General features: G+C 46.3%; 1 protein-coding gene across 6 annotated transcripts in view; it reads right to left on the bottom strand.

The window, feature by feature from the left end:
* The window catches only part of ZBTB40 (zinc finger and BTB domain containing 40), a 74,225-nt gene that overhangs the window by 8,962 nt on the left and 43,394 nt on the right, over positions 1 to 21,869 (bottom strand). For all 6 annotated transcript variants that reach the window (XM_027609095.2, XM_027609070.2, XM_027609086.2 and 3 more), the window contains 11 exons: positions 17,389 to 17,581; positions 16,626 to 16,768; positions 12,840 to 13,032; positions 10,730 to 10,866; positions 10,126 to 10,327; positions 9,657 to 9,790; positions 7,841 to 8,009; positions 7,060 to 7,527; positions 6,071 to 6,277; positions 3,008 to 3,172; positions 264 to 478 (listed from right to left, as the gene is read on the bottom strand). In XM_027609095.2, coding sequence (XP_027464896.1) covers positions 264 to 478; positions 3,008 to 3,172; positions 6,071 to 6,277; positions 7,060 to 7,527; positions 7,841 to 8,009; positions 9,657 to 9,790; positions 10,126 to 10,327; positions 10,730 to 10,866; positions 12,840 to 13,032; positions 16,626 to 16,768; positions 17,389 to 17,581 — 2,226 coding nt within the window. The remainder of the gene's footprint in view (positions 1 to 263; positions 479 to 3,007; positions 3,173 to 6,070; positions 6,278 to 7,059; positions 7,528 to 7,840; positions 8,010 to 9,656; positions 9,791 to 10,125; positions 10,328 to 10,729; positions 10,867 to 12,839; positions 13,033 to 16,625; positions 16,769 to 17,388; positions 17,582 to 21,869) is intronic.

The raw sequence follows: 21,869 nt of genomic DNA, 5'->3' as shown, positions 1-21,869 counted from the left end.
CATGACAGGGCTGAAATCCAAGAGAAGAGGTCTAGGAATCCTCGGCTCCAATTAAAGCTCCCAAGTGCATTACTCTGACCAGATCACCTTAGCGAATCTGGGTAATTACAAGCTGCATCTTTCATGGCAGCAGCCACCTCGTCCTCTCTGGACTCCTGGCAGATGTAAGGGAGGACAGGCTGGGGACTGGGGGTAGGGACGGGAACGGGGGTCGGGGACGGGGCGGGGGGGTAGGCGGTGCTCCCGGCGGAGCACGCGGTCACCTGGTAGGCCTTGTTGCAGATCCCGCAGCTGAAGGGCTTCCCTCCGACGTGGGTCACCATGTGCCGCTCCAGCATGGAAGGGGCACTGAAGATCTTGCCACACGTGGGGCAGGGGTGGTACTCCTTGGAGTGCACCTCGTGGATGTGCTTGCGGTGGTCCTGCAGAGTGGGGAAGCTCATCCTGCATTTCTTGCAGTCGTACGGATCTTCTATGTCTGGTTTCACCGACATCCGTGAGGAGAGAGGGAGGGGAAAAACACCACAGGCAGCTGTGAGGGAGACGCGGCTGCTCTGCACGGCTCCAGGTGCGAGACTGTTCAGAGGTCAGGCACGGCCACGCACTCCAAGGACCAGCCGCAAGCGTACAGCGATCACGTGACCACCCCCTACCTTCGTCTTGTCCCAGGACGGGGGATGCCTCTGAGGCTTCTGTACTAAACCCCCTCTGTGGCACCAAGTAGTTCATCGCCATTCCTCACGTCACATCCTACAAGTTCAATTCCACTTAACTACTTGGCAGGGAGTACTGCCCTTGCTCTTCCCCCGCCTGCACTGGGCATTTCTGAGTGTTCTCATTTTCTGCAGAGATTTCCAACACACTCCCCAGAGCCTCACTATTTCCTTTGTTGTCAGCATATGACTGACAGGAAAAATGCTTCCTTCCTCCTCACCTTAGATTCAACAATAAAAACATTTTCGATGTTTAATGAGTGCTGTATGACAGGCATGTTTTAAGTGCCTTACAAACATAAACTCACTCTATCTTTCCAATAACCCTATGAGTGGGATCTATTATCACCCTATTTTAGAGATTAGGAAAAGCAAGCCTTAGAGAGCACCCAGGGACACAAGCAGGAAATGGCTGAGGTGGGTGACAGTCCCAGCTCTCACTCCCAAGGCCGTGCTCTGAGCCACCTACTTAACTAGACATGCCAACTTTTCAGGGAGGCCTCAAAAATAAGAACTAGCACTGATGAAGGATACATTTGCCATCACTATGGCAAGAGACTTCAATTTATTTTTTCTGAGAGCAACAGAAAGCAGAACGTTTTAATAATACAATCCTTTGCCTACTAGCCAATCTTACGTGTGCACGGAGTCCAATTAATTCTGGAATATGGACACACGGCAGCACTCGGTGTCATTAACCACTGTCCCTGTGGACATGAGCTCTTGAAATCTCAGTCCACACGGTCTCTGAAGGCACGGTGAAGTGATGACGCGGTCCTGTGACACAGGCAAGGAGCGGTCCAGGCCTGCTGCCAATGACCCTTCCTAAGACACGGAAGTCTCTGGGCTCCTCTTCATCCTGACAGTTGGTTAAGTCCCACCCTCTCCTGGCTCCCAGGTAGTGCTACCAGGAAAAGGAGACTAGAGCAGAATGTCCTTTAAAAAGTTCGAAACGACACTGAAATTATGGCACTAGATCTAAGCCAGATATCACTCATCTGGGAATCTACTGCAGCTGGATACGGGGACCTGTGAACTCTCCGGGGGAAAGGGGCAGCACTGTATATACCTCCTGCATTGCCCAGTGTCTAGCCCCATGTCGGGCACATAGGAGCCCTGACAGTGTCCTTTGCTGGCTGGCTGATAATAAAGCCCGTGTTTGTGAAGCACTGTTTTTGCTGACAGCTAGCAACCGGTGTGTGGGAAATGGGTGGGGAGGGAGGAAGGGGAGAAGACACGCAGGGTGCGTGGGACGCCAGAAAGACAGGCTTTGATGGTGACAAACGGCACCTGAGAGGGTTGCTTTCGCCACCAATAATACTATCTAGCATTTATTGAGCATTTTCTGTGTGTCAGGCAGGGAGCTTCATGCTTTATATGGGATACCTTACTAGTTCTCACAGCAATCCAAGGTGGTGGCATTATTACTGTTCCTCATTTACAGAAGGGGCAGACGGGGCTTGGAAAGGTAAAGAAATCTGTTTAAGGTCTCAAGAAAGTAAACGGTGGGGTCAAGGTCCAGTTGCAGGCCTGTGTGCTGTCAGAGCCCAAGCTCCTAACCCCCCTGCTGCACCGTGCTGCTCACTCCCGCTGTAACCAGTCTGCTGGGGGAGGCAGGACGTGGCCGCCAGACGCCACACGGGCCATTTCCTGAGGCCAGGATGAGGGCGCACAGAGTTCTCCTTGGCTTCCTGTGCGTGTGTTGAACAGAAGTGTGTTTTGTCTGTATCAGTTCCAGTAGAAGGGGAGACAGGCAGGGGCAGACCCCACTCCCTGCGTGGCTCCAGGGGCACAGGGGACAGAATGCCGTGCAGTAGGCTTCCCGGGGTGGGAGGTGGGTGGCCTGAGCAGGGACCACTCACGGCGGGAGACATTACCTCAGACAGCGTCCGGTTGCTCCTATGGGGAAGGCAGGTAGGACTCCAAGATGAATGGGGGAGGGAGGGGGCATGTAAAGAGCTGCTCAGTGGACCTAATGGGAATATTCTGTTGCTCTATGGCCTGTCTACTACTGAGGCTCTCCTTCAAGCATAATTTGCCTTTGTCAGCCAAGCAGTGCCAGGTGGACTAAAAAGTAGACAAGGAAACAGCCCGGACATTACACAATGACATGTTAAAAGAGGATTTTTCTAGAAATAGGAACGAGGGACTCAGTTTTGCAGGAGAATCAGGAGGGGAAGGCACCAAATGGGGCCTGGCTCTGGTGGAGTGACAACTTCTGTCATGATGGTTACACGCCTTCTCAGAGCCAGGCCTGGTGCTGAGTGCCTGACAGCCGCCATCTCAGTACGTACTGTGAAAGGTGTGCAGGTGGATGGACAGGCCGTTGGCTTGCCGGAAGCCCTTGCCACAGTCCCTGCAGACATACGGCTTGTCCCCGGTGTGGGTCCTCACGTGGCGGGACAGTTCAATGGACTGGGCGAACACAGCGTCACAGTACTGGCAGGCATACATTTTCCCTGGAAACACGCATGAGTTTCCTTATTAGAAACAGCACCAAACATGTATGGCCTCCCTAACACAAGATCACACTGTAAGGCACGTGTTGGGGAACATAATCTGGGAGATGGCGTTAAAACCACACGCAATTTGTAACACATTGGGTGAGAGGTCTGGGCCCTTCTATCGGATGGCATCTCACACACAGCTGATGGCACCGTGTGGCCCCCCTCCCCGAGGAATAAGGACAGAGTTCTCATCACACAAGGCCACCCATCTGTTAACCAGGCCACCCCAAGTATGGAAGAGCTCATTCCACTCTCAGGAAGCAGAACATATATCCTCATGCCCAGAAACTCCCGGGTCTGGATCCCTCACCACACGCGCTGTGCAGAATTGTGCCTGCACACAGAGGTGACAGACGGGACTCAGAGAAGGGAAGCCTCCCCCTGCTGACTTGCTATAAAGTTATTATAAATCATTTGGCTTCTCTATTCTCTCACACACATAATGAGGATACAATGGCCAGACTGCCAAAGACTGTTGGGAAATAGAGGTAAAGAGCAAGGCTGGAAAACTGGCAGACCAGCTATGCCCCCAGGCTCCCTTCTGGGCCAGCAGAGAAGTGGAGAAATCAGTGAGGTGAGGGTCCAGATCCCCCAAATCCTAGGGCCTACTTCAACTAGAGCAATCAACGTCATTTGCATTTTTCACATGTTGGGCTTTGAAATAAGATTTTGTTAGGAAAAAAAGGGTTTCTTTAATCAAGAGTTGAAATTATTGAGAAGCCCAGGACTCAGCCCTTGGCCTTCTTCTTTATCCTCCCTTTGTAGATGACCTTATCTCAGAGCTCAGATATACCACCTGTACCCTGATAGCGCCCACAGTTCTATCCCTGGCTCCCAGCTTCCCCTAGAACTGCGGACTTACACATCCAGCCTCTTACTACTATCCTTCTCCGCCTGGAGGTGTCACTGGTCCCCCAGACAAGAGCTCCTGAGGCTCCATCCCTGGCACCCCCGCGACCTGCCACCAGCCCCCATGCACTCCGGTTTCCTCCACTGCAGTGACTAGCAGGGCCATGTCCTCAGCCGTTCATGCCAGAAACCCCACAGCCATCCTTAACGCCTCCCCGCACAGCCACACGCAGCCCACCACGGGTCCTGTTACTCCCGCTTCAACACCACACCCCCAAACGTGAACGTCTGACAACTGCCCCTAGCACACTCTGGCTGAGAGCCCCGTCACCTCCACATTGGACAAATGGCCCACCTGCCTCCCTGTGAACACGACTCTTGCCTTACTACAGCAGACTGTTGAGAGTGGCCAGAATTAACTCCAAAAAACCTAAGTCACATCCTACTACTCTTCTGCTCCCAACTGTCCTACGGCTTCCTGCTGTGGAATAACGGCCCCCAGGGGTGCCCATGTCCTAACCCCTCGAAACTTGGGAATACATCCCCTCACGTGGCAAAAGGGGCTTTGCAGATATGATTAAGTTAAGGATCCTGAGATGGGAAGACTATCCTGGATTATACCAGCGGGCCCAACATAATCACAGGGTCTTTGGAAGAGGGAGCAAGGAGGGTCAGAGGAGGCGGCACGAGAGGGGACCCAGAGGTTGCAGGGGCGCGGCCATGAGCCGGGGAAGGCACACGACCTCCAGAAGCTGGGAAAACAGGGAACAAGTTCTCCCCCCGACCTTCCAGAAGAAACCCACTCGCCAAAACTCTGACTCTTCCTAAAACCCCTTTTAGCCTTTTAACCTCCGAAGGGGCGAGCTAATACATTTGCGTCGATTTCAGCCACTGTGCGTGGTAATCCGTTACAGCAGCAACACAGACCAGCACACACTGCATAAAAACCCACGTCCTAAAAACAGAACAAAACAAAACAACAACAACAAAAAACAAAATCCTGACCCTGGTTTCTAAGGCCCTGTAGACCTGGCCCCTGGCAACCTCTCTGGCCTTCTCCCTTACCGCTCTTCCCTTGTCTACTCTGCTTGGGCTCCTTCTGGTTTCCTTAATGTCGAACAGGTCAGGCTTATTCCCACTTGGGGAGCGGGCTCTGCACTTGGGAGGCTCTTCTAGATCTTCTGTAGGTTCCAGCTCTCACGTCACTCAGTTTCCTACACAAGCCTCACGTCTCCGAGGCTGCCTCTGATGAGAGCGAACCCGGCCGCTCCCCTGCTGCTTCCCCTGCTTTATGCAATGACTACCGTCTGAACTTGCGTTACACATCTGCTTATGGTCTCTCTTACCCACTGGAATGCAAACTCCACGGGACCACGGTGTGGATACTTACACTCTCCCCGGGGCCTGGAATAGTGCTGTAGAAATCCATTCACTCAGTAAATGCTTCCTGAGGGTCTACTCTTGCTAGGTACTATTCCAGTGATACAGCAGTGAGCGGGGGAGACTAACAGCTCCACCCTCATGGAGCCTGCATTCTAACAGGGGGAGACTGACTAGAAACACAAGAAATTAATGAAGTCTGCACTGCATCGGTCTCTACATCAGGGAACCCCTGGCCCATCAGCTCTGGGAGCACAAGCAGTTCCAGCTTCGTCACTTGGCCGCGGCCGCTGCCTGACCCACAGCAGGTGCTCAGCCAGGGTTTTTCTCATGCTTGAACTCCACCTCCAAGCCCAAGTAACTCCTGGCTTTCTGCCAATTCTGTAACTATAAGGTGACAATCCTACATTAGCTAGCCTCTCTTCGCAAACTCTCACCATAAGCATTTTACACGCCTGTGTATCTATGTACTCCCAGTCATCACTCCAGACAGAGACTTTGCATTGTTTTTTTGTTTTTAATCTACTTGAGATGTATGTCATGCCTAGTTCCAAATGGGTTTTTGGGCAGTTCACCCAGTTAAAGTTGGCAGGAAAAATGAAGAAACTCTCCACGCCTTACCTTCTGAGTGCTTCTTCTTGGTGTGGTAGGCCAGGGCAGAGGCCTGGGTGAAGGTCATGAGGCAGTGCTTGCACATGAACGGGCGGTCCCCCGTGTGAAGGCGAAGGTGGTTCTTTAGGGTAGAATTGGCTGCAAACTTGGCCCCACACTCTTCACAGGAGAAAGGCTTCTCGTCAAAGTGCTCTGTCAGTTTGTGGTACTGCATGCCTAGGAAAGCCATGCCAGGGACCAGAGGGACACCAGTCATCAATGTGAGAACTCCAGCATGAGGACACATAACAGCACTATCTGAGGCCAGGCCCCAAGAGGAAGCACAGCATGAACCACAGGACAGTAGGCCATGCTCACTCAGACCTTACTCAGCCATGCTGCTCAGCTGCCTACCGCCCAGCACTCCAGAGGTCACCTTGGTCCCACTCCTGTTTGGGGCAGGCATCAAGTGCTCTGGGTTTATCCCCTCCCCTCTCTCTCTTAAATAGGACCCACCACCCAGAAACGGTGAAACAAAACTCACTTTTATGTTTCACTGGGTTTATCCAACATCTGGGACAAGGGTAAACAATTTTGACTACACACCCCAGGGTTTCTGTGACTCGTTTATTATCAAGAAACAAGTGATACGTGGAAAGCTAAGAGTCAGGTGTTAAATAGCTGGTTATTACTATAAATAATAGTAGCTACAATTTACTAACTCTACTGCAGGCACTGTACGTAGGTGTTTAACTATATTATCTTAAATCTTTGTAACAATTCAAAAAAGTGGGTGGTGTCAGGGTGCCTATTTAACAGATGGGAAAATTAAAGCTCGGAGGGCTGATTCCACAGCTCATGCTTTTCTCAAAACATTACCCTGCCCCTGTAGGAGTCTGCTCTGTTTCCCAGGCCCATTCATAGGCCTTCCTGCACACAACTAGAGGCAAGGCCTAGAATCCACACTACAATTTCCAGAATTCTCACCCTCTGAAATTACTTCGCCTTCTTTAAAGTACCTGAGGCATGGGCAAATTCTCTTCCACAGAGGTCACATGTCACCGGCAGCCTCTTCTTCTTCTTCTTCGGGACATCGGGCTCTCCTCCTGCACCATGGGCCTCCAGCTGATGTTTTTCCAGCTCCTTCTTAGAATCCTTGGTCTCGTTGCACTCCTTACACTGCACCTGTTTGCTCTTGGCCACCCGGCAGCGCTTCATGTGCACCTTCAGGCGGCAGTAGAAATGGAAGCTTTTGTCACAGGCCTTACAGACGAAGCTCTTCTTGGCAGAGTCGGGGGAGGCAGACGCGTCTTTCTCTTGTTGCTCTGGCAAGGAACTGGTCTCGCCTTGACCGCTCTGTTTCCCAGACTGGCAGCCTTCCTCTGCTGGCTCGGCTACCTTCTCATCTGCTCTGTCGTTGGCTTCACGGTGAAATTTAGCATTCACCTTCCATCTTTCCCTCCCTCCACTTTCCTGAGTAAGGAAGCCTGCAGACAGAGAGAAATTGCATGGCTCTGGAAATTCTACATTTCTACTTTGCTTCCTAACTTTTCTTAGAGAAGGCTGCAGACTATGTGGGACCCTCTAAAACTCTGGAGTAATACCACTGTCACCTTTACTTTCCGATACATGACCATAGCATCAGTTTACATCTCTGCTTGTGACCTATCTAGGTACTGAGAGCATACCGAAGTAATAAGGCGGCAACAGATGAACCCTGCTAAGAACTGCCGCCTCTTCTCTCCAATAGGGACACAACCCGCAGGCCTGACGGGACCCCCACCCCACTCTGTTCCTTACCAGTGTATGCTAACTCATGCATGACAGGCTGCAGGCCTGGGAAAGATCTGTGGACGCTGCACAGGAGGTGACATATCTCAATGGCCGGGACAGATTTTTCCATGGCTCTGCTCAGCACTACTTTCAGGGAAGCTTCAGGGCTGGCTGTCTCAGAGGAAATGCTCAGAATCTAAATGAACACCATGAGACAAAGGTTTGTGGTTAATACCAGCAGTTTTCTCCATGGTTTTCAACTTAGGGGGGAAAAAAAGCTAATTTCAGGAAGGCACTGCTCCATCTATAAGAAGTTTACATTTCTTGGATAAAGGTAGTGGAGAACCCTCTTTTCCAGAGAACAGGGAAATTGGCAAAATTAAAAAAAAAAAAGAAAGAAAGAAAGAAAGAAAAGAAAAGGGAGGCCCATGTCAAGACACACATGCAAATACAAAGAAGGTACCAGCAAGGAAGCACTGCGCATTTTCTACAAGAAGTAACTTTTCAGAAGCCAGGAGTATCCGTAAGAACTTTTCTAGATCTTAATATTAAAAGCTTGGAAAGCTGTAGGATTTGGTAGTTGGTGGCTCTGTCTTGAAGATCAAGATAATTTTTCATAATATATAATTGTCTCAGTGTCTGGAAGTAATTCTGCATGATCAGTGGCTTCACATTTTTAGACCCTTAGATGTACCCTTTTAAACATTTTCTTTCATGAAAAAAAAAAAAAACCTCAGCTTTTTAAAGAAGGTTCAAATAGGGGCTTTAAAGAGGCCAAGAATTTTATTTCAAAGCCATCCTCTTTCAGAATGTTAGAGCTATCAGCAGAAAGAGTCCGTACACTGAGAAAATAAAGCAAAACCATCCACAGATGGCCAAATGGAATTTTCGTTTGGGAAGACATTTTATTTCTGCTCTTTTCAAGTCTATCTAAATAAACCTGATGTCCCTGGAGGCAGGCCTGAGATTCATTAGCAAGGCTCAAACTCATCAACTGTGGGAGCTCCGTTTCTGAAGCGGGAAGCATGCTAGAGAGAGTCTAGCAGATGCATCCTTCCTGTGAAGCCCCAAAGAAGTATGTTCCACCTTCTTCCCATCTGAGAGTCAGACCAAGGTGGGGCTGTCACCTGTGTGGACAGTGCTAGAAACCTGCCCTTCTGCACACCTTCCACCCCTACCTGGATTAAAAAGCATGTACAGGTGAACCTAATTTTAGTCCCTTTATAATTCTTCCTCACTTGAGATGCCCATGATCCTGGGCTGGACACCCATGAATCCCCCTGCCGTCCCCACCTGGTTTTTCTGGGATGCTGGCCACACTGAGAAGTATTACAGAAAATGAGCTGGCACTATTTGCTACCGCATATGGGCAAAAGCTTTGTTCTGTCTATGTTTATCTTGGCTCTTCCTAGACGCCGGAACAGAGTATGTAATATGACCGACTTTACTTTCCTTCCTCTGAAAGCAGTTGCTTCTGAGAACATGTTAGGGAACAGTATCATGGTTCCCCTTGAGTTTACCTACGTTTAGGCAAATGAAATACATCTAGGTTTGAGTCACATGAGCCTGGGTTCAAATCCTGACTTCAACTTCGACCAGCTGGAGCATCCTAGACATGTTAACGAACCCCTTGGAGCCTGAGTTCCCTCATCTGTAAAGTGTGGATGACACCACCCTGCCACACAGAGTTGGGAGAATTAAAAAACAAAGAAGTGTTGGCTCAGCACGGAGCTCGGCTTGCAACAGGCACCCCGCATAATCTGGTGCCCCCCTCAGGAACGAGACCGTCCCAGGCATTAGCCTGGTAGAACTCTCTGGAACAATGGGTTTTCCCCCACCGCACCTCCTTCACAGCGTCTACCAGCTGTTCCTCCTCTGCAGTAAAGCACTTGAGTCCCACCCCCTGTTGGATGGCCTCTAAGATCAGTCTGCGATGCCTCAGGACGGCTTCCAAGGCTGCACTTTCTGGGCTGGCCACTGAAAGAAAGGGGGATTGAAAACTCATGAGTGAAACTATGAGCACCATTTTTCCTTCACCTTTCTCAACTCTTCACAGGGAGGATACACTTCACCGATCTCCTTCCTGGGGCTGGGAGTGGGGAAAATGGCAAATTAATATAAGCTTAGACTATTTCCAGCGTATTTTATTTTACGAGGTACACAAACTCCCATGTCCTTCAACAAAACTGCCAGTCCTTACTTCCAATGGTGGGGATGTGGAAGATGGCCATGAGAGCTGCTGCTCTCTTCTGGCAAGACTGACGCTATTCTCCACCGGGGACAAGGCTCTGACAGAGATCAGGTAGGCCTACCTGCCCGGAAGAAGGCATCGGCACCAGGTTCCCTTCGTATTTCCTCCATGAGCAGGTTCAGGGGGCAGGTCTTGGTCTCCTGAGCCACCAGCAACAATTGCCAAATGGCTGTTGCAGAGAGAGTCTGCTTTTCTAGAACTGCTGACATCAGAGAACTGAAACCACCCGAGTCAGAGTCACGTTTCACGAGCTTCTCCATGACCTTCAAGATGTGGCACAAAAATACATGTAAGGGATCCTCTAGGCGCCAGCCCAGCTGCAGAGCTGCGAGTCTGAGTCCTGGGCTACAGTGGACGTATTTCTGGGGCTTTCGCAACATCACTTCTCAACCGGAGAAACTTTTAGAACTGCCAAAGCTCTTCACACTTCCTTTTGAATGCCTTTCTTATTACTGCAGAAATTACAATCTCTGACTTATCACTCTGCCCTAGAAATCAAATCACTTTTTCTCCTTCTCTACGGACCCCTTAGCATTTCTCATCACGGCTGTGTGTGTACATTTATGTAAAATATAAATATATTTTTAAAGTATGTATATTTGTCATCTTTTTTCCTTCTCTCCTTTTACCCACCCTCCCTCCCTCTCCCCCGCTTTTTCTCTTACCTCTCTTTCTCCACGGGCTAAACCCTTCACATGTGGGATCACTTTTAGTAATATCTGGTTGTCTGTGAAAATCTCCGAGAGGTTTTCATGATACCGCCTCAACAGCTCGGTCCCATAATCATCAGGGCTTGCTCGGACTGCAAGGATATTAGCAAAACAATGTTTGCTACAACAAAATGTCCTTACGGGCTTCTGCTACAGAGGATTAGGGAGGTTACAAACGACAGAGGAAGAGCATTATCACACAAGTGCTCTGTCTCCTCTGGAAGGCAAGTTCGGCTCCTGGCTTGGGGCCTCATGTATGTGTGTTCAGATCTCCTTTGGTCTACCCTTAATCACTTGGTGCTTCGGGTTACAAAACCACTAACACTTTCAAAGTCAGCGGTTTGCAAAGTCAGTGATTGCTCAACAGGGAGGTAATTAGAAGGTGTGCTTGTAAGAGATTCAGACATACAGATTCAAGGGGTGTTATTCCTCGAGCCTGAGGTTAAGGATCCATGTGGCAATCCAAAATACTAGCAGGCATGAGTCAAGACTCCGGTAGTGAAGCTGACCCATCGTTCTTCATGCCCTTTGAGCCAATCTGTTACTCTCTTTTAAAAGGTCATATTTAATTTCAAAGTCAGAAAAATAAACACTATCAGGAATTTCCTTTAGTTTTACAGATATTTAAAAATGTATTCTCCTCTTTGGCCCAGTTAACTTTGCTTCTGGGAATCATGCCTTAAGAAATGCTCTGGAAGCAAAAAGTCTGTGTACAAAGATATTTGTCACTGTGTAACCTGTGATGAGGAGGGGGAAGAGAACACCTAGCATTTAGTAAGGACCTATGATTTGCTACATGCTGCATATATATTGTCTCACAGTAGCCACAAAAATGAATGTGATGGGTGCCATTCTCACCCCCATCTCAGAGAGGAAAAAGTGAGGTTCAGAAGGGTTAAGTCATTGGCTCAGGGTCACACAGCTACAAAATAATCAGGTAGTCTTTTTTTTTTTTTTTTAAAGTTTTTTTTTTTTTTAAGATTTTATTTATTTATTTGAGAGAGAGAGAATGAGAGATAGAGAGCATGAGAGGGAAGAGGGTCAGAGGGAGAAGCAGACTCCCTGCTGAGTAGGGAGCCCGATGCGGGACTCGATCCCGGGACTCCAGGATCATGACCCGAGCCGAAGGCAGTCGCTTAACCAACTGAGCCACCCAGGCGCCCTCAGGTAGTCTTGATAGCCCTAACCGTTACGCCACATGTACCCCGAAACAGGACATAAGTAATGCATGATACGCATCCCTATAATGGAAAACTACACAGCCTTCAAAAATAGGGTTATAGAGCGTTTTCTGCGATGTGGGGGAGAAAGTATATTATACTGTTAAGCAGAGGAAATTATAAAATTATAAAATACAGTAGAATATCTCACCATTGTAAAAATAATGTGACAAATACGTCAATGTGCTAGTACTGACATAATCAAGTGGGAGGGTTTGAGGTTGTTTTCTTCTTTATTTTGTAAATTGTTCAAGTTTGTATTGGTATTAATTATTTTTATAAGCTAGAAGAAAGTCCTCTCCTTTTGCAACTACCCTTTTTCTGAAAACCACCTTGGTCTCAAGTGCTCTGGGACTGGGGAGAACTGGCTAGACTTGGCACATTTTTCTAAGGACTGGGACAGGGACTCCTATCCCCCCAGACTGAATGTACATGAGGGGTGGGTAATTCTGGGGACCGCCAGAACCAAAGAGCACTCACACGGGAGTGGGAAAATCAAGATCGGAGTCTTGGCTGCTCAGATTTATCAAAACAGCTTGTCAAAATTATGAGCTCTGTGAGCCGGCTGGCTCCTTCGGCATTCCCAGATGCCAGGTGCCAGCCCTGGGAAAGCCACACCTTCACAAACCCCGAACCACGGGAACATCACGGGGACGCTTGACGGACAAGAGGTGTTCTCAGATTTCAGATCTTAACTCCAGAACTACTGAGAATCACTGCTTTCTGTTGTACCAGGGCATCTCTCACCATTACCTCATCTCCCCAGCATGGAGCCCAAAGGGTGTTGAAGCTCTAATTTTCTGTGGGAGAGGTTCCAGTCCAGAGAGCCTACAATTAACGGATACCTGGGGTGCCTGACGAGGTGGCTAATCGCTGCAAATTCTCCAGCAGAAGGCCCAAGTGTGGGGACGTCGGTTTCACAGCCTGAAGGAGTTTTACCAAACTCTCTGCAGTCAGAGTCTTATCTTCAGACACTCTGTGCAGTAGCTTCTCCATTGTCTCCTTGGGTGTCCCGCCCTCGCAGCAATCCAGGATCACCTGCAGCGGCAAGCAATCGGGCAGACAGCGGTTACCGGCACTTCCAGATGCATCTGAGGCGCCGCAGGGGAACCCAGTGAGACTCTCAGCAGGACCGGGCGCCTGTCCCCGGGTCCCCCTCCGCGGCCTCCGGCACCGCTGTTCCCAGAGTCTCCTCCTTGTGCTATGTCAGTAAAAAGCCCAAGTTTTCTCCGAACGAACAGCTCTGTGAAAATCCTTCCTCCTCAACTGCAGGTCTGTGTAGATGCTTTGTGGTTCCCCACCACCCCTCCCCTCCAGTTTGCATTTTGTGCGATTCCTACCCGAAGCCCACATGGCAGCGCAGGCAGCCTACCTCTCCCCTGGTTCTTCAGACTGGGTTCATTCAGACACAGGGACTGAGAAACAGACTGGCAATTAATGAATCCAGCTACAGCGGTTTTCAGCCTCCGTTCAATAACTACATGATCGTGGGAAGAGGTTGCAATTTCAGGGCAATCCTATTATTTTACTTCCTTTTACTTAATTTTCATAGCAATTTGAATGTCCAGATAATTTACACATTAGTCTGTGGTCTCATTTAAAGTGCATTTCTGGATAATTTTTCTTGTAGATTCTCGATCTCTCTTATCAGCTCCACACACACACGGCTCCAGTCATCATCCCCCACCTCCACCCCCTTTGTTCTTCCTTGGTGTGCTGGAGTCAGGAGGGCACAGGGCTCCAGCAAGAGGCTGAACAATAAAACACACGACTGTTATTTTATCGTTATTTTCCTATTACAAGATAACTATTTCCTAATGGACTACAACTCACTATGTATAACTTGGCTCTTATAACACTGATAATGTGGGGGATTATTTCAACATATGTAATCTACAGATTCCTTAAGTAACCAAATTTTGAGCTTTCCTTTGGGAAAATACCAGCTTTCAGGAGAAACAGTCAAGCAGATCAGTCACAGTAGCATGCTAGAGGATGCCATTATCAAATTAACTCCCATTTAAAAATAAATTTAGCTATAAAACCAAATTAGTTTTATGTATATGAAAGGAGTATCTGTATTATATATATGGAAGGAATGCATACATTATATATTAAGCTGTCATATTCATCAGTACAGAACATAGTCATTCTCTTTGTTTAATGTCTAATATAACTAGATTCCTACTAAATGAATCATAACTTAAAATTAGAGCACCTGTATCTAAAAACCATGCTGATTTCGGTGCTCTTAGTTCCTAAGCAATGACCTGATATATAATGAGGCAGCCAGATACTGTCCAGAGTGGGTAGGGCCTTTAAAAAGCCAGACAAGCCTAGTAGGAACCCCAGTCCTAAAATGTACAGCCAGTGTGACCTTCAGTGAGTGCTTTCATTCTTTGAACCTTATCTTCCTCATCTGTGAAAGAAGAGAATAATACCAACTCTTGCACACTTGTTATTAGGAGTTTCTGAAGTTGCTATTTGCAGAGCCTGACATAACGTCTAAGACATACGTGATCTTTAAATGACAGTTGGTATTGATACCCTTAGGCAGCTGTAGGCACAGTGGTTAAGAGAACATGCCGTGTTTCCAAGTCTGAGCTCCAGTATGGATGCCCAGCAGCTGTATCTTTGGGTGAGCTGCTTCACCTTCCTAAGTGTCTGTTTCCTCATCTTTAAAATGAGGGTAATATCCGTGACTTCATAAAGTTGATGTGAGGGTAGAATTTAGTAATGTTTAAAAGGTCCTCAGCACACCGCTCAGCACACGGTAAGCAGTAAGTTAACAACTGTCGTAATTACTGTTTTTGTATCTGTTTCCAATCCTGAAGTAAAGACATTTCTATTTACCATTTCTTATAGAACCCAGGGTATGTATACATAGGGGCCGTGGTGCCTTGATTAGCATCATTGCGCAACAGAAGAGAGTTCTAAAAGGCCCGAGTGCATGTTCCATGTGATGCCCACACACTGTGGCCATTCGATCAACATTCACCTCTACGGTCCTGCTTTATTGTTTCGCTTCAATTTTCACGAGAAGAAGTAGCTTAATGAAGCTCTAGTAGAACCCCAATTCTAAGAGGTGTTTTTGTGATTTATAACTAATTTAAGTTCTTCTGCTTCAGTCCTTTCTGTCAAGTAAACTGAAAGTGACAGAGGAAAATGACAGTGTGGTCTGTCTTGGTGCAGAGAATGAGGCTGAGTCTGGGCTCTTCCTATAAATGCTGTTTTACCGAGATAATGAAACAGTTCAAAGGACACATTCAATTTAGCTAATAAGGAAAAGGTTTGAATGAGTAATCGAATGAAATCCCTAAATAGGGAATCAGGTACTTCTAGAGCTATAAGCAACTTACTTAAACTGAGTGCCTGAAATTACATTCGTCTTAAGCCTAAGGAGAAACCAGGGGCTTAATCTTATTTTGTATAATATCTTTCTCTAAGAAATTCAAAGGAGTTATAATTTTGGGAACACATAATTTATGAAGTCTAATTTTGAGATTAAGGATTGTTCCCATTTTATGTGAAAAAACTACAATTTATGACCACTGAGAAAAAGTCTTTACTACTGATCCATTCTACCACTGCTTTCTAAACATTTTCTCTCCCAAACATGTAAGCCACTTCCCAGCTTTAAGAACTGATGCCACAGAAGTTCTCTGTCCCTATTCCTTCCTTCCAGATATAAAATATTTTTAGCACAAAGTTGAAATCAGTAACACCAACAAACACAGTTATCTAGTTGACTTGAGAAGTCATGACAGCAGTTTCATGAGGATTTTAGTAGCTGCTGGTGGGAGAGTAAACTGGTACAACCTTTCTGAAGGGCAATTTGGCAATATATAGCAAACACTTGAAAAATTTTATACTCTCTATTCCAAAATTCCACTTCTTAGAAATTACTTGAAGGAAACAGTTTGAGAAGTATGCAAAGATTTGTGTGCAAGGATGTTCTCTACATCATTTATTATGGCAGAAAGTTGGAAACAAATGTGCAACAACAAACAACTAACGAATTATGGTATGTTCATTAAACAAAATACAATGCAGTTACCAAAGTCCATATTATAGTATGGAAATATATTCACAATACATTAAATAAAAAACCCAAAGTCATTCTGTATAAGCCTATCCCAGGATGACTCAAATGAGAAAAAGTGGGAGCACATGCTCTAAAACGTCAGCAGTGATCATCTTGGAGTGCTGAGATGGTGAGGGATTTTAATTTTTTTTCTTTTTGCTTGTTTCCCCAATTTTTCCTACAGGTGAACAGTGTATCATTTCTGTAAAGAAGAAAAGTGTCAAAATTATAATTACAAATGTGCCTAAACGTTTTCACTCCTGGGGCAACTGTTTTACATTAACAACTCATCGAGTCAGAGCAGGACTATCCCCACCCCATCCACGTATCTAAACATTTCATCATACGACATGACGTGCAAGCCCCTCAGCCAGCTGCTGCCAAGGGTACAAAGAGACACGGTTCAAGAATGTGAACTTCTAGGTGCTTACTATGCAGTAGGTACAAAAACACTGCAAGGGAAAAAGTGCTATGGGCCACAAAAGAGGTTAAAAAAAGTGCTACATAAACTCAGGAGGGAGGAAGGGATGCTCAACACCACAGTTACCCTTTTTTCAGTGCCAGTCAGGAATTCCTCCTTGGCTGTTTCCAGAAACTCCAGGATAGGTCTCAGCTGTGTGACACACTGGATCAGGTCCTCTTTGTGTTCTAGTAACAGAGCAGACAAGGTCTTTCCCTCCTCTGTGCTCCCTGGGGGAAGAGAGAGTGTGAGAGACGCACAGGAGAAGCTAGTCAATTTGAAGAAAATGACAGCACGGTTTGTCAAGAGAGATCTAACAGAATAGTAAAGTGATTCTCAGCCTATTTTGAGCACCCAAATGCAGAATCTCTTTCTGGAGAGGAAAATACTTTATTATTCTGTTTAAACTCTATGAAAGGAAAAATGTTTCATTTATCTGTCGAAACACAAAGCTGCAGAGCCAGGCAGAGGTTAACTTCCGGTTGGCAAGGCCACCGCTTTGTACCTAACCCAAATGAGAGAAACTTTAGCCATCAGTGCTGCCGGCAAACCAGTTCACCCTGGGCACTCAAAACATCGCCTGGGATGTGTGGCTTGTGAAGGGCAGGAGAACACTGATGATCTTCTCCAACTTCAAGGTGTCAGACTAGTTAACTAGGGGACAGGAACGGAGACTCAAATTTAGCTTGTATATATTTAACAGGCAGCTTCTGGAATTCTGTGTAGAACTGATGTGAAAATCACTTAATGATAACTAAGCCGCCGAGGAAATGTCATCACCAGAGCAAACTTGACAGCACCTTCCCAGAATAAAACTCAAGCCACCCAGGTGGATGGGGTCTTCTCCTACCTTTTGGCCGCACCACATCGACATCTTCCGGCTTTCTGTCTAACAGTGCTGCCTTTACTGCGGGATCGGAATCTTGGTACAGCTTCAAGAGCGACACGACAGTCTGAACATCCAGGCTCTCGTCTCTTACTTTATCCAGGATTCTCTGGAATGCCGAGTGTCCTTCTTCACCCTCAAGACATCCCATTATAGTCTGTGGACACAAGTAACCGGAAAGAGAGATCAGCCAGCCATGAGAACCCCACGCTCCTTGGATTTGGCGAGTGAGGCCCTCAACAATTTGATCCCCGCCTCTTTGGCCTTTCATGGTATTTGGCATTACGATGGCTTCTGCGTCACAGCTCTTCTGACTTCAGAACACTGAAGCATTCAGGATGGATAAGCACCCACCTTTCTGATCCCTCCTACTCGGCCTTCCTCACTGATTCTCCTTCCAAATCCCTAACCATAAGCAGTACCGAAAATTGATCCCAACTCTATTTTTTCTCCTGTATGATCTCCCTTTGGAAAAGCTCTTACATATACAGCTTTCATAACACCTCTAGGCCGATAACCCTGAAAACTAGCTCCCTAATGCTAAGCTTTCTGTTTAAATCTGGAGCCACACAGTTTCTACTAGAAATGCCTTATCCTCCAGAGGTCTTGGCACCACATGCCACCATCTGGACTCTTCTAACCCTGGAGTACTAAAATATCAGCAACTCCAGTGGTGAAATAAACAAAATTAGCAGGAGGAAGGCCAACTGGAAGGAAGGGTTAATATTTCTATTTTAGCAATAATAAATTTATTTTTAAAAAATCTGGAACCAAAAGTTAATTTTATGTGCATAGCCTTTATATTTCTACTTGGCAAAACTACAACCTTTGATGTTTTTTAGTGTCAATACCATAAAAGAAGAGTTTCCTCACAAGAAAGCAAAAAGTTATGGTTTTCTGCACATACACCACACACACACACACACACACACACACACCATGAAAGGATCTCATGAATATCTATACTTGCAAAGTTCAGCTAGACAGTTATTATAAATTCTGGTAGTAATTATAGGTTTAAAATTTTTGTTTAGAGAGATTTTTATCTTTCTCTCCTCCCCCCAAATAAACAGAAATTATGAACAAGTTAAAGTTAGACTGTGTTTCTTGGCTTTTGCTTAAGCTTGCTTCCTGATCACAGAATGAACATATAAAGCCAAGTTAAACTTAAAAAAAAAAAAAAAAGGCTCCTGTGATTTTTAGTCATATACAAAAGTAAATTCAGATAAAGCCCAGTTTTGGAATACACATTAACTAAATTAAGTAACTTCCATGAACCTGAGTAACTCATCTTGTCTCCATTTTGAAAATAATAAACAAATGAAATACCAACTCAGCTGAATGCTTACTCGCTTTCAGTCACATTTACTCAACCTTCCATGCTCTTTTTAGTCACCCTAAAATCTCTTTAAGGAATGCCTTTTCCCTGACAGCAGTAGGGACCTGTGGTAGGCAGCCTCGAGATGGTTCCTAACATCCCTGCCACCAGGTATTCATGCCCTTGGGCTGAACCTGATGTGTGCTTCCAAGGAAAAGCATATGGCATAAGTAATGGAGGGCACTTCTGAGGCTCAGTCACCATGACTTCCCTCTCGTCCATGTGGGCACTCTCTGCCTTCGCTCTGGAGGCAAGCTGCCATGTTGTGAGCTGCCCTACAGAGAGGCCCACGTGGCAGGGAACGGATGTCTCTGGCCAACAGTCAGTGAGTGAGCTTGGAAGTGAATCTTCAGAACCCTGCCAACAGTCACATGAGTGCACTTAGAAGGAGACACTCCCCATCCCCACCCCACCCCTACCCTGCTCCACTGAGCCCTGAGCTGTCTGCAGCCTTGTCTTGGACCTTGAGCCAGGGACTCAGCGAAGGATGCCTAGATACCTGACCCACAGAAATGGTGAGGTAATAAGTGTGTGTTCTTTTAAACTGCTAAATGTTAAAGAGTAATTTGTTATTCGGCAATAGATACCTAATACATACCCTCTCAATGCCTATGCCCTCAGTAAACATGTTTTTCTCTCTTTATTTCTCCTTTCCTTCCTCCTTTTCTTCAATGCATCTTAACTGATAGAGCATTTAGTCGTCGTCTCTCCTAGGCCAGTGTGCTTTCACCTGAAGCTCTCTGAATCTCAGTATCCAATTTGTCTGGCATTATCATTTGAGCCGGTGGGGAAGAGGCGCTCTCATCAATGGTGGCATCTGATGCACTTCTCATTATCCTCTCTGCTGTATCCTCCTCTGCAGAACTGCTCAGCAGTGAAATTAAAACATTTGTTAACTTCATTGCTCAGCAGTGACGCTAGGGTGTGACCATCTGGGAAGAGGAGCAGGGGTGAGACGATGAAAGGGCCAGAGGGAGCAGTCAGCTGCCTGGACAGCCCTGCTCTTTGCTCTTTCTTCCAGAACCTACTGGAGGCCTGGCACCAGAGCCAGCGTTTTAACTGTTACTCCATCAGCTCCCTAAACTGCCTGGGGCTCCTCCGTGCAGTGAGCCCTTTTCTGAAGTAGCATATCTGCCTAAACAGAGGGCGTCCCATATTGTGGCAGACTGAGGTTCACCGACTGCTACCATGTAACAGAACTCTTAAGACATGAGCCCAAAACAGAGTTTTGCTCTTTAAGCAAACATTTGGAATTCCTTTGATTCTTAAAGGTACTTCAATAAATTCATACCAAATTATGGTCACACATGTAATCAACATACTTTGATTTATGAATGAACTATAGGCCAATATACTTAAAGATGGGACAGTTTCTTTTCCTTTTAAAATTTAAGCTTTGCCTTACACTAAGGTCTTTTAATTGAATTTACTTATTTTCCCAACTGTCTGCCTACTGCCTTTGGATTTGTTTGAGTTATGCTGTGTTCTTACTCACCCATGTCTCCCCTGAATGCCAAGGGCCAGATGATGGCACTCATGACATAGACCCACAAGAGCTCAACATAATCCCAGACACTGTGCGTATGTCATATACTTAACTCCTCACATCAGTCCTCGGAGGCATTATTACCACAACTACTTAAATGAGAGAGAGGTGAAGTAATTTGCCTGAGGTTGCGTGGCCAGTAAGCAGAGTACCAGGGAAGAAACCCCGAGCTTATTCCAGTGACTCAGCACCCCTTTCACCAGTTCCCACCCCTAGATTTTGAGTGTAACCAAATCCATTTACACTGCATTCTCCTGGACTTATAGAGTCAACATCACGTTGAACCCAATGGGTCATATCTAGACAATCTGTACCATTCCTCCTGGTCCCAGTGACTTGTATACAGACTGGTACACAGTAGATGCTTCATAAATATTTGTTTAACCGAATGAATACCTTGCCATATTCCCTTGCCATAAAACCAATAGCCTTTCTATCAATGGCTACATTATCTTAGACTTCATAATTAGAGAGAAGATATGGCAAAACAACAACTTACTTCCATTTCTCATTGACCCGTAAAATGAACCCTACACTCTCAGTGAACACAGTCCAAAAAACACAGACATGCACTTCGTGACAAATCTCCAAAGTAGTGACACGGTTGAAAACATCAGATTCACATAGGAGAGGAGACTTGTTTGCCTTTGAAACAAAGCTGAAAGAGAAAAAAAAGCTACTAGGCCTTAAGCTTTGGGAGTCGTTCTAGAACTTTAGGTGAAAAGTGGATCAAACAGCAAGGAAATCAATAGTAGAAGTTATCTTCTTATTCTAGTCAAAGATTCGCTTTGCTATATACACAATTAATTAAAAGCAGGAACATGGCTAGGAATAAAGAAAGAAGACAATTAAAAGTTCCTGCATAAAAGCTAAAAAAAATTATGAGCTTGCCTTTAAACACAGGATTTGCTCAGCTCAGCCAGAAAGCCTGTTAGGTCAGTATCTGCTTTCTCTAATGGGTAGGGCTAGTACACCGAGATAAAGATGGGCAGAAGCCACTTTCCCATCCCAGCACCCAAGAGATTTCTCCTTAATCAGTTCTGGCTTTGGTTTCACACAATCCAAGCAGCCCAGCCTCGTCCCATGTTGCTGCAATCACTGTTCAGGGAATGGCTTTGCCACCTTTCATCATTTATCTCAGGAAATAAAATAAGCAGGACACTAATTAGTTCGTGGCATCCTCCTGAAACCTGGGGCAGTCCAGGCCAGGTGCACACCTTGTGTCTGTGTTTCAGAAAAGGAACAGGCTGGTCCATCTCAACCAGAACACTCAGAGGCCTTCACAAGCCTCCAAATTTCACATCTAAGCACAGATCATTTTTAACGTTAAGCTGTCTTTTTAATGTTATGCCGATTAACCAAATAACAACAACAAAAAGCATTCAAAGCTCCTTGGGAGCTAAAACTCTTTAAACAGAAAAACAACAAACCCCCAGCCTTTACAATTGGAGCTGAAACGCAGACTGATATTTCAAGTGAACAGTTTGCAAATGCTTTCAGTACTGAGGCCTTTTGGGGATT

The sequence above is a fragment of the Zalophus californianus genome, chromosome 4 (genome assembly GCF_009762305.2).
Source record: "Zalophus californianus isolate mZalCal1 chromosome 4, mZalCal1.pri.v2, whole genome shotgun sequence".
In the NCBI taxonomy this organism is placed as follows: Eukaryota; Metazoa; Chordata; class Mammalia; order Carnivora; family Otariidae; genus Zalophus; species Zalophus californianus.
Note: the sequence above shows the minus strand (reverse complement) of the source record. Positions and strands in the feature narration are given on the sequence as shown.